The sequence below is a fragment of the Onychostoma macrolepis genome, chromosome 22 (assembly GCF_012432095.1).
Source record: "Onychostoma macrolepis isolate SWU-2019 chromosome 22, ASM1243209v1, whole genome shotgun sequence".
Lineage (NCBI taxonomy): Eukaryota > Metazoa > Chordata > Actinopteri > Cypriniformes > Cyprinidae > Onychostoma > Onychostoma macrolepis.
In genome coordinates this window covers 10637323-10659220 of record NC_081176.1, presented here as the reverse complement: position 1 = coordinate 10659220, position 21898 = coordinate 10637323, and the positions used below count along the sequence as shown (strand labels likewise).

General features: G+C 38.0%; 2 protein-coding genes across 4 annotated transcripts; both read left to right on the top strand.

The window, feature by feature from the left end:
* Positions 1-14: 14 nt before the first annotated feature.
* Positions 15-8137, top strand: LOC131530982 (SLAM family member 9-like). The gene is made up of 5 exons (XM_058761534.1): positions 15-18; positions 410-605; positions 4874-4992; positions 5736-6032; positions 7992-8137. Exons 1-5 carry the CDS (start codon positions 15-17, stop codon positions 8135-8137), a joined length of 762 nt encoding a protein of 253 aa, XP_058617517.1.
* A 6877-nt stretch (positions 8138-15014) lies between these two features.
* On the top strand, positions 15015-21479 carry LOC131529934 (uncharacterized). Of its 3 annotated transcripts, none has more exons than XM_058759943.1 (7): positions 15015-17179; positions 17399-17719; positions 17971-18312; positions 18724-18837; positions 19181-19486; positions 20327-20638; positions 21078-21479. In XM_058759943.1, the coding sequence occupies exons 1-7, from the start codon at positions 17101-17103 to the stop codon at positions 21140-21142; spliced, it is 1539 nt and encodes a 512-aa protein (XP_058615926.1). In that variant the 5' UTR covers positions 15015-17100; the 3' UTR covers positions 21143-21479. The 3 variants fall into 3 exon arrangements, with proteins under 3 accessions (XP_058615926.1, XP_058615925.1, XP_058615927.1); XM_058759942.1 differs by having other exon boundaries at positions 15017-15268; XM_058759944.1 differs by having other exon boundaries at positions 15094-15112.
* Positions 21480-21898: the final 419 nt, after the last annotated feature.

The window sequence follows — 21898 nt, the reverse complement described above, 5'->3', positions numbered from 1 at the left end:
AAATAATTGCTGAAATGGGTCTGTCTGTGTGGGAGGAGCTACTGGAGGAGTTTGTTCATTGACTGCAGTGTTTCACTAAACCACTTTACACTTTACGCATTCGACTTTTATAAGAGTGCCAGGGCGCAATTATTATAACAATTCTGTTGGGAAACTAGTTGGAGAACTGCTGAAGAAAATGTTTATTTTCATTTGTTTGTGCTCATGGAGTCTGGCTGGTAAGTGTTTTTTTTTTTTTTTTTCAGTTCTCTTTATATTATAATTTGCTTACCTGCACATGATTCTGTTCTTTATTGATTCCATCAATAATCTTGCCTCTAATATCATCCCCTTGGGGACACAGTAAAATAACAAAAATTCCAAATGTGAATGTAAATCTCCAATAAGTAAATATTTGTTTGTTCTTCAGGTGTGTTTGGTGTTGATGAAGTGAAGTCAGTGTCAGTGACGGAGAGAGATTCTGTCACTCTAAACTCTGATGATACTGAAATGCAGAGAGATGATCTGATAATGTGGACATTTGGACTCGTTCTCATAGCTAAAATCAACGGAAAGGACAATAAGAGAGAGTTTTATGATGAGAGATTCAGAGACAGACTGAAGCTGCACTGTAAAAAAAAATCGGTTAAATTTACGGAAAAATACCGGCAGCTGTGGTTGCCAGAATTTTACCGTGAAAAATACGGTAGCTAAATTTTGGGATTTACAGACCTGTTTAAATTTACAGTGAAAAACCGTATCTCATTAACTGATACAATGTTAATACACAAACCTTTCAGTTAACTCCCTTTATTTGCAGAAACCGACTACGCTTAAATTATCCAACTGCCATTTGTTTATAAACTAATATTTATAATGTTTATATAATGTGAGCATAAGAGTATTGAGAACTATTTTGTTTAAGTCCTTGAAGAAAATCTTACTGATTTATGCAAAGTCATCAATTCAACTCAAATCTCTTGCAAATAACAGCAGCACACATACGTGATCAAAACTAGCAAATATATTCTCATTACATCAGTAACTACACAGTTACTGCCTTTAAATAAAGCAACATGCAGCATAACATCAGTGTCCCTCTCTCCATCCTTGACTTCAACACAGGCTCTACTCTCCAGCACAATGGTGACCCACAAAACACAACAGGAAGTTGACTGTTAGGTTTCACAGTATTTTGCTGTTTTTTTGTCTTGATTTTACGGTGAAACACCGGCAGCTGTGGTTGCCAGTAATCTACTGTTTTTTTCAGTTTGCTTCCGTAAATTAAATTTACGGTATATTTCTGTTAAAATTACATTTCACAGTATGTTTTGTCATCTCACACATTTAACCCCTTTAATCCCACAGCAAAATCCTCAGTTTTAAAGAGCACTTCTATGTGTCCACACTACAGAGTGTTGAAGTAACACTGAAGCAGTGATGAATTAATGAGAGAATTAAGTGACTAATTAAATTAGGATTGAGTTTATTGATGAACACCTGCTGTTAACAAGTAGAATCATTGAAGGAACGAGAAACAAGAGCAGAGAAACAAAACTTACAGCTAAAGCCACGATGAAATCAACTGAAATAAAAACATGAAATCTCTCAAGATGTCAGAAGAGGGTGATTAAACAACTCCACACCAGCATCTTATTACTAACCACTTTTACTTTATTTCTGTCATGTGTACAAAAGCTCTTATTGAGATTTTAGTTGTTGTACTTTCATTTGAAGTCACCATACTGGCGATCAGTGGGTGCTTTAGTTGGGATCTTGAATCGTGACTCTTTAACGTTGGTTTTTGTTTGGTTGCTTTAATTGGCTGTGTTTATTAAGCACAGTTTTAAAGCGAAAACACCAAACGAATCTATCATCATTGTAGACTGATGTTTATGATGTCAAAACCAACATGATCTAGTTTAATTCACTGATTGTCCCGTGTTAAGTCTGTTGTTAAACATGTAATATGTTAATTGCACCATTGATACTACAGTAATCAAATGTTGTGAAACAGCTCTAACCAGAATATGCACAAATGAATGTATTGAACTACGGCAGAACTTAAACACACACAGACATCAGCAATCGGCATATGAATCTCAAAATTGGTGACAATCAAAAATGATATAAAAAATAAAAACAAAACAGTTCAAATCTGAATATCACAAAACAGTCTACTGAAAAGTATCAACAAAAACAACACCAAAATAAAAGCAAATAAAGAAAATATTAAGAACATTCAGCTGCATAATTTATTCATGCTGCAGTGCATGCTGGGAGTTTTGTATTGGCACCCAGCATGCTTTGTTTTGTTTTTTTTATTATTAATAGTCACCATTGTTGAGGTTCATGTGCTGATGCTTGATGTCTGTGTGTTTCTAAATGGTGCTGTAACTCTGAAGGTTTTGTGCATAAAAGCTTTTAAATTCTTTCATGTTTTGTCGGCTTAATTTGTGGAGTAATATTACTACCATAAACAATGTGAAATTAATTACAGATCCCCATATTGTTTGACACTAACTGATGATGACCACCGCTTTTAAGTTTTAACCAAAACTACTTAACTACAATTCCTCTTGGCTTTTCTTGTCATAACGAATGTGTTTTACAAACACAGTTACAACAACCAAAGAAAAACTAACTTTAAAGAGTCAAGGGTCAAGAGCATAACTAAAGCAAACACCGATCACCAAGATGGTGAGGTCAAACAAAACATTTGAAATAAAATATAAACCTCTGTTAACTCGTAGATATATAACAGAAATGAAGTCAAACTGGTTAGTAATGAGTGGAGCTGGTGATGCTGTTTCTGGAGTTGTTTAATCATCCTCTGCTGTTTTATTTCAGTTGATTGCATTTAAGGCTGTGGCTGTATGTCAGTTGTTTTGTTTCTTGTTCTTTCCTTCAGTGATTGTGTTTGTTAACAGCAGGTGTTCATCAGTGTCTGAATTCACTCATATGTTCTCAATCACTCTGTCTAGTGGACTATATAGTGCAGTAATGTAGGACTAGTGAATGAGGGTGTAGGGAGTGGTTTCAGACACAGTCTATGAGTGTCGACTCTGAGGCTACTTTCTCGAAAACAAAGGTTAGTGTTGAAGTAACACTGAAGCAGTGATGAATTAATGAGAGAATTAAGTGACTAATTAAATTAGGATTGAGTTTATTGATGAACACCTGCTGTTAACAAGTAGAATCATTGAAGGAACGAGAAACAAGAGCAGAGAAACAAAACTTACAGCTAAAGCCACGATGAAATCAACTGAAATAAAAACATGAAATCTCTCAAGATGTCAGAAGAGGGTGATTAAACAACTCCACACCAGCATCTTATTACTAACCACTTTTACTTTATTTCTGTCATGTGTACAAAAGCTCTTATTGAGATTTTAGTTGTTGTACTTTCATTTGAAGTCACCATACTGGCGATCAGTGGGTGCTTTAGTTGGGATCTTGAATCGTGACTCTTTAACGTTGGTTTTTGTTTGGTTGCTTTAATTGGCTGTGTTTATTAAGCACAGTTTTTAAAGCGAAAACACCAAACGAATCTATCATCATTGTAGACTGATGTTTATGATGTCAAAACCAACATGATCTAGTTTAATTCACTGATTGTCCCGTGTTAAGTCTGTTGTTAAACATGTAATATGTTAATTGCACCATTGATACTACAGTAATCAAATGTTGTGAAACAGCTCTAACCAGAATATGCACAAATGAATGTATTGAACTACGGCAGAACTTAAACACACACAGACATCAGCAATCGGCATATGAATCTCAAAATTGGTGACAATCAAAAATGATATAAAAAATAAAAACAAAACGGTTCAAATCTGAATATCACAAAACAGTCTACTGAAAAGTATCAACAAAAACAACACCAAAATAAAAGCAAATAAAGAAAATATTAAGAACATTCAGCTGCATAATTTATTCATGCTGCAGTGCATGCTGGGAGTTTTGTATTGGCACCCAGCATGCTTTGTTTTGTTTTTTTTATTATTAATAGTCACCATTGTTGAGGTTCATGTGCTGATGCTTGATGTCTGTGTGTTTCTAAATGGTGCTGTAACTCTGAAGGTTTTGTGCATAAAAAGCTTTTAAATTCTTTCATGTTTTGTCGGCTTAATTTGTGGAGTAATATTACTACCATAAACAATGTGAAATTAATTACAGATCCCCATATTGTTTGACACTAACTGATGATGACCACCGCTTTTAAGTTTTAACCAAAACTACTTAACTACAATTCCTCTTGGCTTTTCTTGTCATAACGAATGTGTTTTACAAACACAGTTACGACAGCCAAAGAAAAACTAACTTTAAAGAGTCAAGGGTCAAGAGCATAACTAAAGCAAACACCGATCACCAAGATGGTGAGGTCAAACAAAACATTTGAAATAAAATATAAACCTCTGTTAACTCGTAGATATATAACAGAAATGAAGTCAAACTGGTTAGTAATGAGTGGAGCTGGTGATGCTGTTTCTGGAGTTGTTTAATCATCCTCTGCTGTTTTATTTCAGTTGATTGCATTTAAGGCTGTGGCTGTATGTCAGTTGTTTTGTTTCTTGTTCTTTCCTTCAGTGATTGTGTTTGTTAACAGCAGGTGTTCATCAGTGTCTGAATTCACTCATATGTTCTCAATCACTCTGTCTAGTGGACTATATAGTGCAGTAATGTAGGACTAGTGAATGAGGGTGTAGGGAGTGGTTTCAGACACAGTCTATGAGTGTCGACTCTGAGGCTACTTTCTCGAAAACAAAGGTTAGATCTATTACAGTTATTCACTGTATATAGTAAGGAAACTTACTCTTAATCATTTAACAGGTTATTACTGTGGTATTTTACAGTTTTTTACTGTTAAAATCACAATCATTTTTTACAGTGTGGATCAGACTGGATCTCTGAGCATCACAAACACCAGAACCACAGACTCTGGACTTTATAAAGTCACCAGCAGCAGAAGAGAGACGCCGCTCAACACATTCAGTCTTACCGTCTATGGTGAGAATTACCCTTTTTTACACACATCTTTTGACAAAAAACACTATCAGAATTATTGACAGTATTAATGATACGCAATTATGTAATTCACTTGTGCATTTTATGCATTCTTGTATTTAAATATATTTATAATCACCATTTCCTAACGTTTGCTTCTCTGCTACTTTCATTCAATTTTAAATATTAATGAATATATGAAGATGCAAAAGCCTCTAAGTGCCATCTGAAATTTTCGGTAACACTTTATTTTAGGGTCTCTTAACTAGTTGCTTATTAGCATGCGTATTACTAGAATATTAGCCATTTATTAGTAGCAATTAAGCACATATTAATGCCTTATTCTACATGACCTTATTCTACATCCCTAATCCTACCCAATACCTAAACTTAACAACTACCTTACTAACTATTAATAAGCAGCAAATTAGGAATTTATTGAGGGAAAAGTCGTAGTTAATAGTGAATAAGTGTTCCCTATTCTAAAGTGTTACCTAATTTTCTTCTAAAATTAGCATTTTTATCAGGCTCCTACATTTATGTTCAGTTATTTCACTTTAATTGCAAAGAAAAGCATCTATACATTGCCATTAGAGTAAAATTACTGAACCTTCACATAGGAGCCTGATAAAAAATGCTCATTTTAGAAGAAAATTAAAAAAAAAAAAAAATTTTATATTACTCTTCATATAAATATCACAGCTCTCTTGTTTACTGAATTAGCTTTATTCTCCAATATCTTCCAGCTCGTTTACCTGTTCCTGTCATCAGCAGAGACTGTTCTTTATCATCTTCAGGAACATCTTCCAATCAGAGTTGTTCATTGCTGTGTTCAGTGTTGAATGTGAGTGATGTGACTCTCTCCTGGTACAAAGGAAACAGTTTATTGTCCAGCATCAGTGTGTCTGATCTCAGCATCAGTCTCTCTCTACCTCTGGAGGTGGAATATCAGGATAACAACACCTACAGCTGTGTGATCAACAATCCCATGAGCAACCAGACCACACATCTGGACATCAGAAAACTCTGTCACACATGCCCAGGTTTGTCAGGAGCACTATATATATATATATATACAGTGGGTATGGAAAGTATTCAGACCCCCTTAAATTTTTCACTCTTTGTTATATTGCAGCCATTTGCTAAAATCATTAAAATCAAGTAAATTTTTCCCCTCATTAATGTGCACACAGCACCCCATATTGACAGAAAAACACAGAATTGTTGACATTTTTGCAGATTTATTAAAAAAGAAAAACTGAAATATCACATGGTCCTAAGTATTCAGACCCTTTGCTGTGACACTCATATGTTTAACTCAGGTGCTGTCCATTTCTTCTGATCATCCTCGAAATGGTTCTACACCTTCATTTGAGTCCAGATGTGTTTGATTATACTGATTGGACTTGATTAGGTAAGCCACACACCTGTCTATATAAGACCTTACAGCTCACAGTGCATGTCAGAGCAAATGAGAATCATGAGGTCAAAGGAACTGCCTGAAGAGCTCAGAGACAGAATTGTGGCAAGGCACAGATCTGGCCAAGGTTACAAAAATATTTCTGCTGCACTTTAGGTTCCTAAGAGCACAGTGGCCTCCATAATCCTTAAGTGGAATACGTTTGGGACGACCAGAACCCTTCCTAGAACTGAGCTATCGGGGGAGAAGAGCCTTGGTGAGAGAGGTACAGAAGAACCCAAAGATCACTGTGGCTGAGCTCCAAAGATGCAGTCGGGAGATGGGAGAAAGTTGTAGAAAGTCAACCATCACTGCAGCCCTCCACCAGTCGGGGCTTAATGGCAGAGTGGCCCGATGGAAGCCTCTCCTCAGTGCAACACACATGAAAGCCCGCATGGAGTTTGCTAAAAAAACACCTGAAGGACTCCAAGATGGTGAGAAATAAGATTCTCTGGTCTGATGAGACCAAGATAGAACTTTTTGGCCTTAATTCTAAGCGGTATGTGTGGAGAAAACCAGGCACTGCTCATCACCTGTCCAATACAGTCCCAACAGTGAAGCATGGTGGTGGCAGTATCATGCTGTGGGGGTGTTTTTCAGCTGCAGGGACAGGACGACTGGTTGCAATCGAGGGAAAGATTAATGCAGCCAAGTACAGGGATATCCTGGACGAAAACCTTCTCCAGAGTGCTCAGGACCTCAGACTGGGCCGAAGGTTTACCTTCCAACAAGACAATGACCCTAAGCACACAGCTAAAATAACGAAGGAGTGGCTTCACAACAACTCCGTGACTGTTCTTGAATGGCCCAGCCAGAGCCCTGACTTAAACCCAATTGAGCATCTCTGGAGAGACCTAAAAATGGCTGTCCACCAACGTTTACCATCCAACCTGACAGAACTGGAGAGGATCTGCAAGGAGGAATGGCAGAGGATCCCCAAATCCAGGTGTGAAAAACTTGTTGGATCTTTCTCAAAAAGACTCATGGCTGTATTAGATCAAAAGGGTGCTTCTACTAAATACTGAGCAAAGAGTCTGAATACTTAGGACCATGTGATATTTCAGTTTTCTTTTTAATAAATCTGCAAAATGTCAACAATTCTGTGTTTTTCTGTCAATATGGGGTGCTGTGTGTACATTAATGAGGAAAAAAAAAAGAACTTAAATGATTTTAGCAAATCGCTGCAATATAACAAAGAGTGAAAAATTTAAGGGGGTCTGAATACTTTCCGTACCCACTGTATATACACTGTAAAAAGTGATGAGTTGACTTAACTTAAAAAAATTGAGGAAACCCGTTGCCTTAAAATTTTTAAGTAAATGATAATTTAAAACAATAAGTTAATTGAATTGTCAAGTTCACTGAACTTTTTTTTTAAAAATTATTATGTACTTACTAATTTTAAGGCAACGGGTTTCCTAAATTTTTTAAGTTTAGTCAACTTTCACTTTTTACAGTGTATATATATATATATATATATATATATATATAAATGAACCACATTTCACATTTTACAAGTGTTGCTCATTTCTTCTCTCAGAAGTCTGTATCTACTGCTGTGGTTCTACTGAAGCTGTGATCCGATTGGTTCTCTCTGCTCTGGTGGGTGTGGCTACTGTTGCTGTGCTGGTTTATGACATCAGATCCAGAAGTCTTCAGCAGCAGAAATCACAATCAAATGCTGATTAATCAGATAGTCAGGAAGGGGTAGATGTTTTTGAACTACTTTGAGTATAGGCCTATATATCACCCATTCTAAAAATATATATGAATAAATGTAATTTAAGTGATTACTAATTCATTTTATGTAATGCAAATGCTCTAATAAAATTAGTTCCCTTTCAGGAACTCGAGCTGCGTCGAGACGATATGGGAACGCCTTCAGCGTGACCACGCTCTGAATCACATGTGTAATCAGTCCAATGGAAGGGCGAGACGTCACGGGCGGGTGACGTAATCGGCCAGGAAGCATAAAAGCATGTGCGGTGGAACCGGCGTCAGCTATTAGGTGCGTTTGACAAAAGCAATGCATTCTGGTTAGAACATTTGTCTGACTTTGATCGGCGCTGCAGCTGCTTTACGTCACATGTGCCATCAAAGTACCGCGAGAGCAAGTGTGGCGTGTTTATTCTATCAATTCAGTTCCAATAATGCTCACAAATCTGTGTTTTTTTTAACAGTAAAAGCATTGTTAGTGTAGTTGCACTGTTATATTGAATCACGTTTATCGATAAAACACTGATAAAAGCATATATACCCCCACTTTATTGGTATTTAAATAGTATATGGTAATGTTGAACTTTATTCATGAACAGATGGTGCTGTATTTGAAAAACATAGCATTTAATTCACTTCATCTGTGATAACAGTATGCAAACACCGTGAGAGCGTCACTACCTGGAGCAGAAAGTGTCCGACTTGATGTCTCGACTTTTAATTCCGCCTCGACTGCAAGCGGAGAGCAGCCGGCCGAGGAGCAAGCTGAGCCGCAGACAAGCAGACTGGATGAATGCTTTCTGCGAGCGAAGTGATCACCTCCAACACGGAGCCTGCTGTTCTTCCCCGATCTCCACACCGAGGTGTCGAGATCGTGGGCAAGACCTTTTTCTGCCCGCATCTTCATTCCCACCTCAGATTACTAGGGTAATGTGGTGGGATTGAACGATTGCAGTTATAGAGCGATGCCTTGGGTAGAACGGACGCTCGCGAGCTATCTGTCCCCTGATGCTGCGTCGTCTATAAAGGCTCTGTCCTTGCCCTCCAAGCCGCTGCGTACAACATCAGCACTGGTGGGCAAGGGCAACGCGGCTGCAGGTCAGGCTGGTGCGTGTCTGCACACCATGGCAGTGCTACAGGCGTACCAAGCCGACCTGCTCAGAGAGCTGGACGAGGGAGAGGAGCTCTGTTCCGATGATATCTCTGAGCTCCATAGGACCACTGATTTGTCTCTCCGCACCACCAAGGAGACCGCCCGCGCTATCAGCAGGTCCATGGCAGCTATGGTGGCAGCGGAGAGGCATTTATGGTTGACCCTGTCTGATATGAAGGATAAGGACAAGGTCTTCCTCTTGGATGCCCCGCTTGCGCCTTCTGACCTGTTCGGCAACACCGTCTATTCCGTTGTCGACAGGTACCAGGTGGCCCGTAAACAAACGACGGTATTCCGGCGGTATTCCAGCGGTTCCTCCCTCGCCGATCGCCAGCTCAGGGGGCTGCTGGGCGGGAGCTGCCCTCACCGCGTACCAGCTCCTCATACAGGGAGGCTCAAAAAGAGAGTGTTGCCACCTATGTTCCCCCGCGCCGGGACTGGGGTGCCAGGCGACGCTCTAGGTCGGGGGCTTCGAAGTCTAAGCCGGATCTGCGGACCGTCCTTCAGGCTAAGAGGTTCTCGACCAAGTAGCCCTCACGCCCATGGCCCAGGGCTTATGAGGGTAGGCCCGTCTGGGGAAGCGCGGCATTCACCACAGTGCACGGTGCCTGTTCCTCCTCAGTGCCCTCAGGGGATCGGTCTGCTAACCCTGCCACGTACAGTGTTCCAGGGTGCAGTGATCTCCAGCCAGCACACATCTCAGTTTCTTCTGCCCGAAAACGTAGCGGGGCTGAGATGCTGACCACCCTTTCGGGGGTCTCTAGAACAGCAGCTCTAAGTATACCAGAGGTCAGTTCAGGGGGTGGCTTGCTTTGGGGGCAAAGCATACCAATATAAATTCTTCCCCTTGAAACGGTCACTGCAGGCGTTGTAGGCCTCCTCTTGCTGCTGAGAGTTTTTAGAGGCCTCCGCTCGCCAGAGCTCCACTAGGACAGTTGTGTGAGTGGTAGGCTCTAAGTGAGTCTCCTTACAGGATGTCCAGCCTGTGGGGCGTAGTAGACCTCCTCTCAATTAGAGAGTTGGTATGCAGAGGTCTCTGCTCTGAGAGCTCGACTGTTTCGGTGAGTGTTGTCAGGTCTCCTTTCGCTCAGAGAGTTTTAGAGGCCTCCACTCGCCGGAGCACGAGGAAACTGTGCGCATTTTCCTCCACAGCTCTGCAGGCAGTATGTCTAGTGTAAGGAGTGTGGTAGGCCTCCTCTCAATTCAGAGAGTCGTCATGCAGAGGTCTCCGCTCCAAGAACTCAGCTGTCTCGGCAAGTGTTGTTAGGCTTTCTCTCGCTCAGAGAGTTTTAGAGGCCTCTGTTCGCCAGAGTCTGCGAGCGTCGTAGGTCTCCTCTCGCTCAGAGAGTTGCTAAGGCCTGCACTCGCCAGAGCTCCGCTAGGAAATGCCCAGTGTACGGAGTGTAGTAGGCCTCCTCTCAATTCAAGAGTCGTCATGCTGAGGCCTCCGCTCCAAGAGCTCGGCTGTCTCGGCGAGTGTTGGTAGGCCTCCTCTCGCTCAGAGAGTTTTAGAGACCCCCGCTTGCCAGAGCTCCGCTAGGACAGTCATGTGAGTGGTAGGCTCTGGGTGAGTCTCCTTACAGGATGTCCAGCATGTGGAGCGTAGTAGACCTCCTCACGATTAGAGAGTCGGTATGCAGAGGTCTCCACTCTGAGAGCTTGACTGTCTCGGCGAATGTCGTCAGGTCTCCTCTCGCTTAGAGAGTTTTAGAGGCCTCCGCTTGCCTGTGGTGGATGAGGATGCTTTCTATAGCCTCGAGTCATCTGCTCTCCCCTCTCTTGGGGACCAAGACTCACTTTCAGAAGTTGGCCTTTGGGACGCAGGCCCCGCCTACTTGGCCACTTGTGGCCCCTTTTTTCTCTCGCCCTAGCTGTGCTCTGTCCACACTGGGCAGGGATTTGGAAGTCCGGCGGCATGGGCATCTCGTTCCCATAGCGTCTCGACGGAGCTCAAGTTCCTAAAGGGGAACGTCTCAGGTTACGTATGTAACTATGGTTCCCTGAAGGGAACGAGACGCTGCGTCTCGGGGCCATACTTCCGGCATCCCTCAGAGCGGCTGCTTCATTCCTGAAGCTAACGCCGGTTCCACCGCACATGCTTCTATGCTTCCTGGCTGATTATGTCACCCGCCCGTGATGTCTCACCCTTCCATTGGACTGATTACACATGTGATTCAGAGTCTCGACGCAGCTCGAATTCCTGAAGGGGAACCATGGTTACATACGTAACCTGAGACGTTTTCCCTTAAAAACCCCCTATGATTAATAAGACAATAAAGAAAGCTAATGTTTTTCTGTGTATTCTGTTGTATTATTGTAAGATGAGTTGAAGGCTCAAAGACTCCCACTCAGTGAGAAAATGATCTGTACACCTGTAAATATCTTAGAGGGATCTGGAATTGTACAAAAGGCACATAAGTCATGTTTAAAACAGTAAAAATGCAGAAGAAAGTCATAGACCTGTTGATTTATTAGAATTCAACTGACTATTCAGTATTCTCCAATTATTATTATTATTTTTTTGAAACAGCGTGATTCTAACAAGCACTCAATATTTTTCAACAACAAAGTTCGATAACCTTCAAAAAGTTTCAAAGAAGCAAACTCGAATGCCATTGCTCAGTATAAAAAGCAAACTTTCCAATGCACTGGTCAGTTTCTGCTTTGGTTTTCACACTTTATTATTCTCACACACATCTGCATGCAAAAAAAAGCAGAGGTAACTGCAGCTTTTTGACACTTTTGGCTCCTGCGAGCTTTAGCTTCTGTAGGAAAGCTTATCAGCATTTACTTTAGCAGAAGCACATTTAAACCGCAACGCGTTTACAGTTAAAGTGTTTCTACACTTCTGTTCTTCTCTCCGCTCTCTATCTTCTGTCTGCTTTCAATTGATCACTTTCTATATTTGCACAAATATACACAGCAAAACCACATGTTAAATGAACACTGTTCAGTGTTTATATAATCCACTCAGAGTGTTAAAACCTAACACTAAGTAGTGCTAACGTTCATGAGATATACCCCTGGTTTCACAGACATGGCTTAAGCCTAGTCCTAGACTAAAATGTAAATCTGATGTTTCAACTGAAAGAAACTTAAACTGTCTGCTCTTAAAACATGTCAGTGCCTTTGTTCTGTCTTAAGATGCACATCAGTAATGCTTTTTTTTCTAAGGCATGTTTATAAAAATGATTTAAATGTCCTAATTAAACTATGGCCGAATCCTGGTTTAGGCTAAACCCTGTCTATGAACCCGGGCTATAGTGATTAATTATAAGTGATGATTGAGCATTAATGATGAACTCCTGCTGTTAACAAGCAAAACAAAAGAAAGAGAAACAAGAAAAACAGAAAAAGACAAGAACAGAAACAACAACCAACTGACTTCCAGTCACAGCCTTTTGCAAATAAAAGAAGAGGTTTAGCTATAGTCAGTGTTGATGTTTTATTGAAAATGTTTCCTATAGTTGGGCTCTCGACTTATGTTAGGATTTTTTGGTTGCTTATACAGTGTGTTTATAAGGCATATGTATTGTGGAAAAATGGAGCCAAAGTAAATTGAAATCAGATGATTTTGCCTACGTTATTGGTACAACAGTCTGATCCACTGATCGAAATTAATACTCTGTATTTTTCAGTATTAACCCTGTGATGACAGCATGTCTCATTGTTTATAGAGATATTAGTGTGATGCACTTTTGTCATATAGATAAACGATTTAGATTCATAGATCCTTGTACGTCTCACCTCTTGTTTTTTTTTCTGTTCTTTTTTTTTTTTCCTTCAATGATGATCTCATGAATTTATAATTATCTCATGAATTTCAACACTGAATTCAGTCTTACTTCTTGACACTCTGAGTTTGGTTAAACGCTGAGCAGTGCTCATCATGTTGTTGTATTATCTGTGGTTATCTTGCTGAAAAGCTTTTCGTTTGGTGATTTAAAACCTGCCCGTTCCGGGAAAATATTCAAAGCTTTGAGAGTGGAGAAAACAGCTCCATCTGGTGGATAGTAAATAAATAAATAAATAAATAATCCTCATAAACCAAATGGCTTAAAAAACATACTAAACTGTGTTTTTCGAAATTCAAAAAACTGCCTGTAGTTATGTTTAGACCCATGTCTAGGGTGGATTAGGGTAATGTGGGACACTTTCTGAAATTTTGACTTGTGCATCATATTTCCATATGAAGCCAAAACAATATATCAAAATGTTATATCATTATGAAATCTCCAAGATGTTCTCTATCTAAATCAGAATAAATGTATCAGTTATTGTATTTAAAGGAGAAATGGCACATATATTAGTGCTCCTTGTGCCAAATCGTTCAAGAATTTGTGGATTTTCTAATGTGGGACAGCTCATGCTCAAATCTGGGACACTATGTTTTGGGTTATAAACAGTCAAATTTTTACAAAGTAAACTTTACACTCATGGTTAAATGTGCATACCCATGTTTGCTTAATTAATTTAGTAGGTCTACAGTGTGTTTGCTGTCTTCATAAGTCTAAACAACTAGTAACCTATCTGTTCATGGAATGTTAAAAACAGTTATATAACACAGAATTGTATAACACATTTTTTATTTATTTTAAAAATGTCAGATGGCAGCAACAATAATAATAACCATGTAATAAAGTCAAAAATGTCAAATTGAACTTAATAAAGATAGCAAGATAATTTAATAATTGAAAAAAATATATATGAAAAGTGTGGAACATGGAATACCTTTAAAACTGTTATTAAACTTCTATCAACTTCTAATATTAAACTTTTTATTTATTTATTTATTTTTTTTTTCAGAAGCTTGTGTTAAGCAAATTGTAATGGTCAAAACACTTCATAACAGAAATAAGCAGCTCTAGCCAGTCATGAACTCATCACGGTCCAGGATCCCATTGTCCTCTCGTCTCTAAATTTTGAATCTGGATCTTAAAACAAATAATATTGCTGCATTATAAGCTCAAAAATACATGTATGATATTTAACTTTCTTAATGCACATTTTATCAATTGAATAACATAGTATATTTGACTGTCCCACATTAGTCAAAACATGCTGTCCCACTTTTGAAAACATCCTTTTCTAAAGTGGGACGACAAAGATTGCTTCAAATAGAAAATATTCTTAACACATTTTAACAATATTATTGCAAAATTTGATGTACAGCACAAATTTAATTTGATAACAATTTATAACATTGTTTTATTTATAACAGATTTATATCCTTAACATTAATTTTGTCTAAATCCTATGTCACTGTCATTTCAGTAAACTTTGCAAGAGGTACTTCCTGTTTGATGATTTTCATGACCACATTTCTGACATAATTTCCAGAAAGTCAAGCGATTTCAATAACTACTTGAATTCAACACCAAGCATGTTCACTATAATGTTGTAAAAGAAGAGATAAATGCACTGAAGCTTAGGTGTCCCACATTACACTAATCCACCCTATATATGTTGATTTTCTTTCTATAATAAATTAATTTGCACATTATAAATGCCAATGATGTAATAGGATAATGTAGCCTACAAGAGTTGCATATAGTATTTAGCTTTCTTGAATTAATTTATATTCTTCGTATTGCCTGTATGATTGTGTGTTGAAAATGTAACTGAATAAGATTTAGGGTTCGAATATTCGACACGCAAAGCGAACAGCTCTTTGGACAGAAAGACACGCTTCGTTTGCTGACTCTGAAGCCAAACACACCCAGATACTGGGCTTCACTGGAGATTGTGCTGCGTGCCTCGAAGCTTCAGTGTCATATGAAGCACTACTTTTGTGGGTAGCTATTTAGAGGTTTTGTTAACAGTCGTTGCTGTCCATCGATTGGGTGAGATGTAGAAACTAACAATGAGTAATATCCATCGAATTCAGATTTTGCTGGTATCTAATATGAAGAGCACTTTCAAATTCTTTGAAGTTTTACTGCTAATGTGCGGTAAGTGCGCGATTTCTGTTTAACTTTTTCGGTTTCACTTTGACACTGGAAACTGTGCTCTTTGGATGATGTTCTTTCATTCCTTAAGTTCATTACCTTATTAACAGAGATCGCATTCATCCATGAATTTGGACCACTTTGTTAGACGCTCGTTTTAATAATCCTTATTTGAAGGTGCAGGTAAATGTATGTTATGTAAGAATAAATTAATCGAAACCAGGTAAAGCAGTTTATGCTTTCCGAGCATGCGATTCTGAAGCAAAACTATAAATAAAGATGAGGTAATGGGCTTCAGTTGCCCCCCAGGCAGGGTGGGAAATTAACACACCACCAGCCTGGCAGTAGCTGATAATTTTGTCTTATCTGTAGGCCACAGTGGTGGACTCTTAAACAGCCCTTAATAAATAAATAAATAATAAACACGCACACTTGATTAATACTCTGCATTTCATTTAGATTTCAAAGTGTTATTTAAGTTTTGTTTAAATTTAAATAAAACCTATTTTTGTGCGCTTATTAGTAACATTAATGAATGACAGACATACTTCTTAACGTTAAGTTTTCTTTCCTGGTATGCAAACAGAACTTTGAAGATTTTTTACACAGCTCTTTTCCATACAGCAATAACTTGAATAAGCTGAAATGTACCTATTCATAAAAATCAGTCTATATAATGGTGTCAGAAGACTGTGGACTGTCTTTGCTTCCTTTGTATTTGTCCTTTTTGGATCCTGTCTCCTGTCATTTTATAAAATGGAGCTTCAGGTTTGGAACGGAGTGGATAAATTCTTATGTTTATGAAACACACTAGTCAGCTACAAATTTCTTGTTTAAATGTTGTGACGCAACTCCCTGATGTATTTTAATACGTGACACTCTTCTGAAAGTGAAAATCACCAGTTTTATGTTCAAGTGTACGTCTGAAGATGTGGGGCCCAAAGGGGTTGCATCTGGGCTCATATTTGGGGCCCAGCCATAATTGCCCTCAGTATGGGGGCCCCAATTGGGGTAGACAGATCGGTTAATGACGGGCTTTAATGGGCTCCAAATAGGGCGCATATGGGTAACCATAGATTTTTTCCATTACAGCCTGTAAACATTTGGAAACTTGATTTCTAAAAAAAAAAAAAAAAAAAAAAAAGAGAAAAATGCTGTTAAGCTACTGCAAGATTTTAGCTGGAATAACTTTTAACTTTTATTGTTTATATATGAAAACTCTAAAATAATGTAAATGTGAGCTAAATGTGACTGTTCCACAATGTGCATGTGCGATAATTGTTTATGGTTAATTGAAAAAGAATGGAAAAACATTGTTCCCTTTCCAATAAAGATCTGTAAAGTTTATTTGGACTTTACAAAATTATCTTTAAAATACATTATCATGACATTTCTTTTTTGCTGAGTTTATTATAGTTTTGTCAAGTAAACTGTTGTTGTGTATTACGTTTGATCTGTTTTATATTTTTGTTGTTAGTGTACATTAATATGATATTAACAATATTAATTTAAAGAGTTCTCTCTTATTTATTTAACGTTGACACAGTATTTGAATTCTGTTTCTCGTGACTTTTCCCTCTTTATAATTATATGTATTGGCAACAACTAAGCGATTGTGTACTGATTTTCAACGTAATGTCATCTAAACTGGACTAACTTGGGCAGTCATGCTAAAAGTGTGTTGTCTTAATATTTAAGGTGTTTTGGAAAAAAAGAGATTACATTTAATGTGTGACAGCCTATAACGACTGCAATCTTGTAATTATTCTTATTGTTGACCCTGTAAGTAAAAGTCGAGGAGTCGATTCCATCAACGTCTACAGCGGGAGTTGAGAATGAGAGTTAATGCTAAAATGAAGCATTATGCCCAACTTTTTTCTCGGTCCGCTGTCAATCCCTCGAACCACTGTGCAGGTGTGAAGCTCAACTCAATGAACTGAAATTGCCCTCTGCTCTACTCGATCCGTGCCAGCGGACCAACAGAGCATGTTGTTTCTCTGCTTTCTTTATTTACACCTTAATAAGTCAAATTTGTTTCTACCACCATTCATTTCAGTTTAATTTGTTTATTAACATTACCAGCAGTCTTACATTAGTTTAATCTCTGAGAAACTGTTTCTGTTTGTTCTGCAGGTGTGTTTGGTGCTGATGAAGGTGAAGTGAAGCCAGTGTCAGTGATGGAGGGAGATTCTGTCACTCTAAACCCTGATCCTACTAAAATACAGGGATTTAAGCTGATACTATGGAGGTTTGGAGATCCAGCCATTGCTCAAATCGATGGAAAAGAGATCTCATATCCCAGTCACATTGAGATATTCAGAGGCAGACTGCAGCTGGATCAGACTGGATCTCTGACCATCAAGAACATGAGAATTAAACACTCTGGACTCTATAAAATAGAGATCATTCAAAGTGCTGGTTCCTCAGATATGAAATTCACAGTTACTGTCTATGGTGAGGATATATTTATTTTTGAATATCTCTGAGTTTTTGAAAATAAATAGACGTTTCTTTTTGTTTTATTTATTAAACTAAATTAAACTGATATTCAAAGTACAGCCAAATATTACTTGTATTGTGTTCAGCAGTCCTACGGAATTTTAGTATGACAATATCACAGTTGCGATTACTTTTATTAATCTGCATATGCCTTGTGTTGTAACCAGAAGATGAACTAATCGTGTAACTTAATGTGATTTTTGCAGAGTCTCCATCTGTTATGGATGCTGGTGTAGCTGAAATGAAGCTCATGTCAGTGAAGGAGGGAGATCCTGTCATTCTTCAGACTGACGTTCCTCAACTAACCAGAGATGAGCTGATAGTGTGGAGGTCTGGAGATGAAGGAAAACTCATAGCTAAACATGATACAGAGGCCAAGAGCTCACCATTATATGATACTGATGAGAGATTCAGAGACAGACTGGCGCTGGATCAGACTGGATCTCTGATCATCACAAACACCAGAACCACAGACTCTGGACTTTATAAAGTGAAGATCAACAGCAACAAACAGACCTTAAACCAGAAATACATTGTTACTGTCAGTGGTGAGTAACTCAATTGAAGTAATGATTGTTTATCAGTTGTCTGAGAATAATTCAGATGATGTGACATTTCGAGGAATCAAACCTTCCTTTAAAATAAGAAACTTCAGTTTACATCGACGTCATACAGTAACTTCAAGAGCTCATAACTTCTTCTTCAGACCTTTTATTATTTAAAACAATTTGTTGTGAATTATAGAAAATTACTTACACTTGTAAACATAGAACTGTAATAATAACAGCTGCTGTCCAGCATTTGATAATTTAAAATGTTTTCATTGTTTATATGTACTATAAGTATCATAATCATTAACATAAAGGCTTACCTAACAGATCTACAGGTTATATAGTGCTGATGTTTGTATAGATCAGACACACATTCACACTAATGACTGTCTCTCTTTATCATTACAGTATCAGATCTGTCTCCAGGTGTTGTAGCAGGGATTGTTATTGTTGTTGTCGTTCCGCTGATGGCTGCAGCAGCTGCTAGTGTGATTTACTCTCGCCACAATATCGCTAAAACACGTAAGTATTACAGCTGATACAGCGACAGAAAAAAATTGTTTTATTGTGTGAAAGAATGAGATTAAACAGCTGCAGCAAAGTGGAATATTTGAAGGACTACGGACTGATTTATTTAGTGGTATGATATATGTGTAATGGTGTTTAGACAGATTTTCACCTTGCATACATTTATGTGTTTTCTTATGTTAACATTATTGTAAATTGTTACAGCTCTTTAAGAAAAAGAGATGACGAACTGATTGTTGGAAGCACATGTGAAGAATCACAGCATCTTCTCAGTGTTTCTGTCATGTTCATCTGATCACTCCTCATTTGTGTTTCTATGTGCTGCTGTGACATGAAGCGGAGGCAGTGTCAGAGATGGAGGGAGACGAAGTCAAACTAAACACTGGTGTTACTAAACTACAGACAGGTGACTTGATAAAGTGGCATTCTGGAAATAAAGACAATATCATAGCTCGAATCATCGGAGGGACCGGTGAGATCACAACATATGATGATGTTCTTCATGGGATATTCAGAGGCAGACTGAAGCTGGACAAGAAGACTGGATCTCTGACCATCACAAACACCAGAATTGAACACACTGGACCCTATAAGTTACTGATCAACGAGAAATACAAGAAGAAATTTATTGTTTATATCAGAGGTGAGTATCTCCAGACTTTCTGTGTAATAATAATCACAGTTCTTCATTCATTCTGTCTGTTTCTGTGGTTAGTTCAGCTCAAGGCCCTATAGAGTTTGTTCTGAAGTCTTCAGTGTGATGTCTCTTGTTAGATTTTAGAAACTTTATGCTTTAAAAATAATAAAAAAATATATAAATATATATAAAATAATAAAAAAAAAATTAGAAATAGCACCAGAGATACAGGTTCAGTTCTGGCCAGTGTCATGTTCCTTCTCTCTTCTACGATTTCCATAAATTTAGAAAGTGACAAAATTGTTGTAACTTGACATACATTTTTGTAGGACATCTGACGTTAATTGTAATCAGCGCTGCTATATGAACACATGAACGTCATCTCCATAAGAGCTAAAAGAGTTCACATCATGAGCATTTCACCATTTCATTTGATGAAACTCTCATCATATCATATACACACTGAAACTCAAACGTCTTCACAACAACCCCAAAATAACAGTTCAGTATAACTTAAAGAAATTATAACAGAAATATGTGTATTATTGCACAGTGGAATGTGCATCTTAAAGTAATAATAATAATAATAATAATAGTAATAATAATTTTTGAAAGTAAATGACTGAAAAAAATACTGTGAAAATACATTATTAATAACAATATTGCATTATTAATTAATATGACATATTTAAGGTACATGTGTAGTTCATTCTTACTAATGTTTGCTTTCATATATGTACAAACACACACACACACACCTTTAATGAAGCTTTACTCACTTACCATTGCTCCTCATTTCTCTTCTTTCTTCTTTCTCCTCGTTCTGTGTGCTGCTGTGATATGCAGGGAAGTCACTGTCAGAGAAGAAGGGAAATAAAGTAAAACTAAAGACTAATACTGAAATACAGACAGCTGATGAGATACGGTGGCTGTTTGGATCTGAAGACGCTCTCATAGCTGAAATCAAAGCAGAGACCAGAGAGATCTCTATATATGAAGATGTTCCTGATGGGAGATTCAAAGACAGACTGGAGCTGGACAAAGTGACTGGATCACTGACCATCAAAAACCTCACAGCTGATCATGATGGACTCTATAAACTCCTGATCCTCAGCAGAGGAAGGACTTCTTGCAGAAAATTCTTTGTTTATGTCGAAGGCGAGTATCTGAAATCTGTGAATGTAATAATTCTTCTTCATACGTTCTGCAGTTAATTCAGCTCAAACTGCTTAATATACAAAATTAAAATGTGTATGCGTGGACGTGAAATCGTAGAAATCAAGAAGAGAGTAGAGACAGCTGTGAGACAATGAACATCTGGAGCGTGAGGAAAATGAAAACAAAAGGACTAGAGCAGAGAAGAGAGAGAGACGTCCTGACTACTACTGAACATCTACTTATGTTTCTGTGCTTAGTGTGACCTTTTCAGCAAATGAGCTGCTGACAATATGGCACTGAAATGATTTCGCACATTATTTCTAATGGTAGTTTGATAGTAAGTTGTTGGCATTAGTTTTAGCTCAGCTACGACTGCAGATTTGACTTCCAGATCTTGTCGCTTTTTATTTTCTCTCATTGTCTCTGTATTTTCTTTCAGATACCGCAGTGAATGAATCAGTACCTGCAGAGATACCGCTGTTGAATGGAGAGGATGTGGAGTGAATGAGGAGGAGGGGACGAGTTCACTTTAATAACATAAGACCCGCCCACAAGTGTCAATCACTCTGACGTCATCATTTCAGCTCCAGCTACAACAACAATTATATATTATATTGTATTATTTACTATATTACATAAATTAAATGTGTTATCCAGTCTAATGTAAATAATTAAATTAATTTAAATTAAATATGTTATCCAAAGATATGTTCATGTTAATGTTTCTCATCCTCTAATCAGATCTGAATGTCAGATTGTATATGCAACCCGAATAGTGTCTTTGTATTCATGCTGAAGCTTGAATATGTTGTTTTATTCATTTTCACTAAAGCTTGATGAATACATATTCACATAGGATACTGATATGCCGCTGATCTTAATGTCTGATCATTTCTGTCCTCTATAGTGGACAAACACCGATACAGCTTTTGCCTCCTAACAACTGTTTTCATATGAAACGCATAAAAATGTACCTAAATTTTGTATGTGAGCGTTATGATATGAATAATGAATAAAAATTAAAATGTGTGTTGCTGCATACTGTATGTTCTATGATGATCGATGTACAAAATCAAATCTACAGAATATAATCAGATATAGTTGTGTCACAAGAAGTAGTCTGAAGATCCAAGTGTGAGTGCAAATAAAGAGTTTATTAAATGACAGCAAAAGACAGAGATGACAGCAGTCGAGGACTCCAGCCGTGAACACACACACACACACACACACACACACACACCCATGAACCGTGATAAGTTG

Coding starts and splice junctions, on each gene's coding strand:
- LOC131530982 (XM_058761534.1), top strand. Junction 606..4,873: donor TTCAGAGACAGACTGAAGCT/GCACTGTAAAAA, acceptor CATTTTTTACAG/TGTGGATCAGACTGGATCTC. Junction 6,033..7,991: donor ACTCTGTCACACATGCCCAG/GTTTGTCAGGAG, acceptor TTCTCTCAGAAG/TCTGTATCTACTGCTGTGGT.
- LOC131529934 (XM_058759942.1), top strand. CDS start 15,181: ATGAGTAATATCCATCGAATTCAGATTTTGCTGGTATCTAATATGAAG. Junction 15,269..17,398: donor AGTTTTACTGCTAATGTGCG/GTAAGTGCGCGA, acceptor TTTGTTCTGCAG/GTGTGTTTGGTGCTGATGAA. Junction 18,313..18,723: donor ATACATTGTTACTGTCAGTG/GTGAGTAACTCA, acceptor TTATCATTACAG/TATCAGATCTGTCTCCAGGT.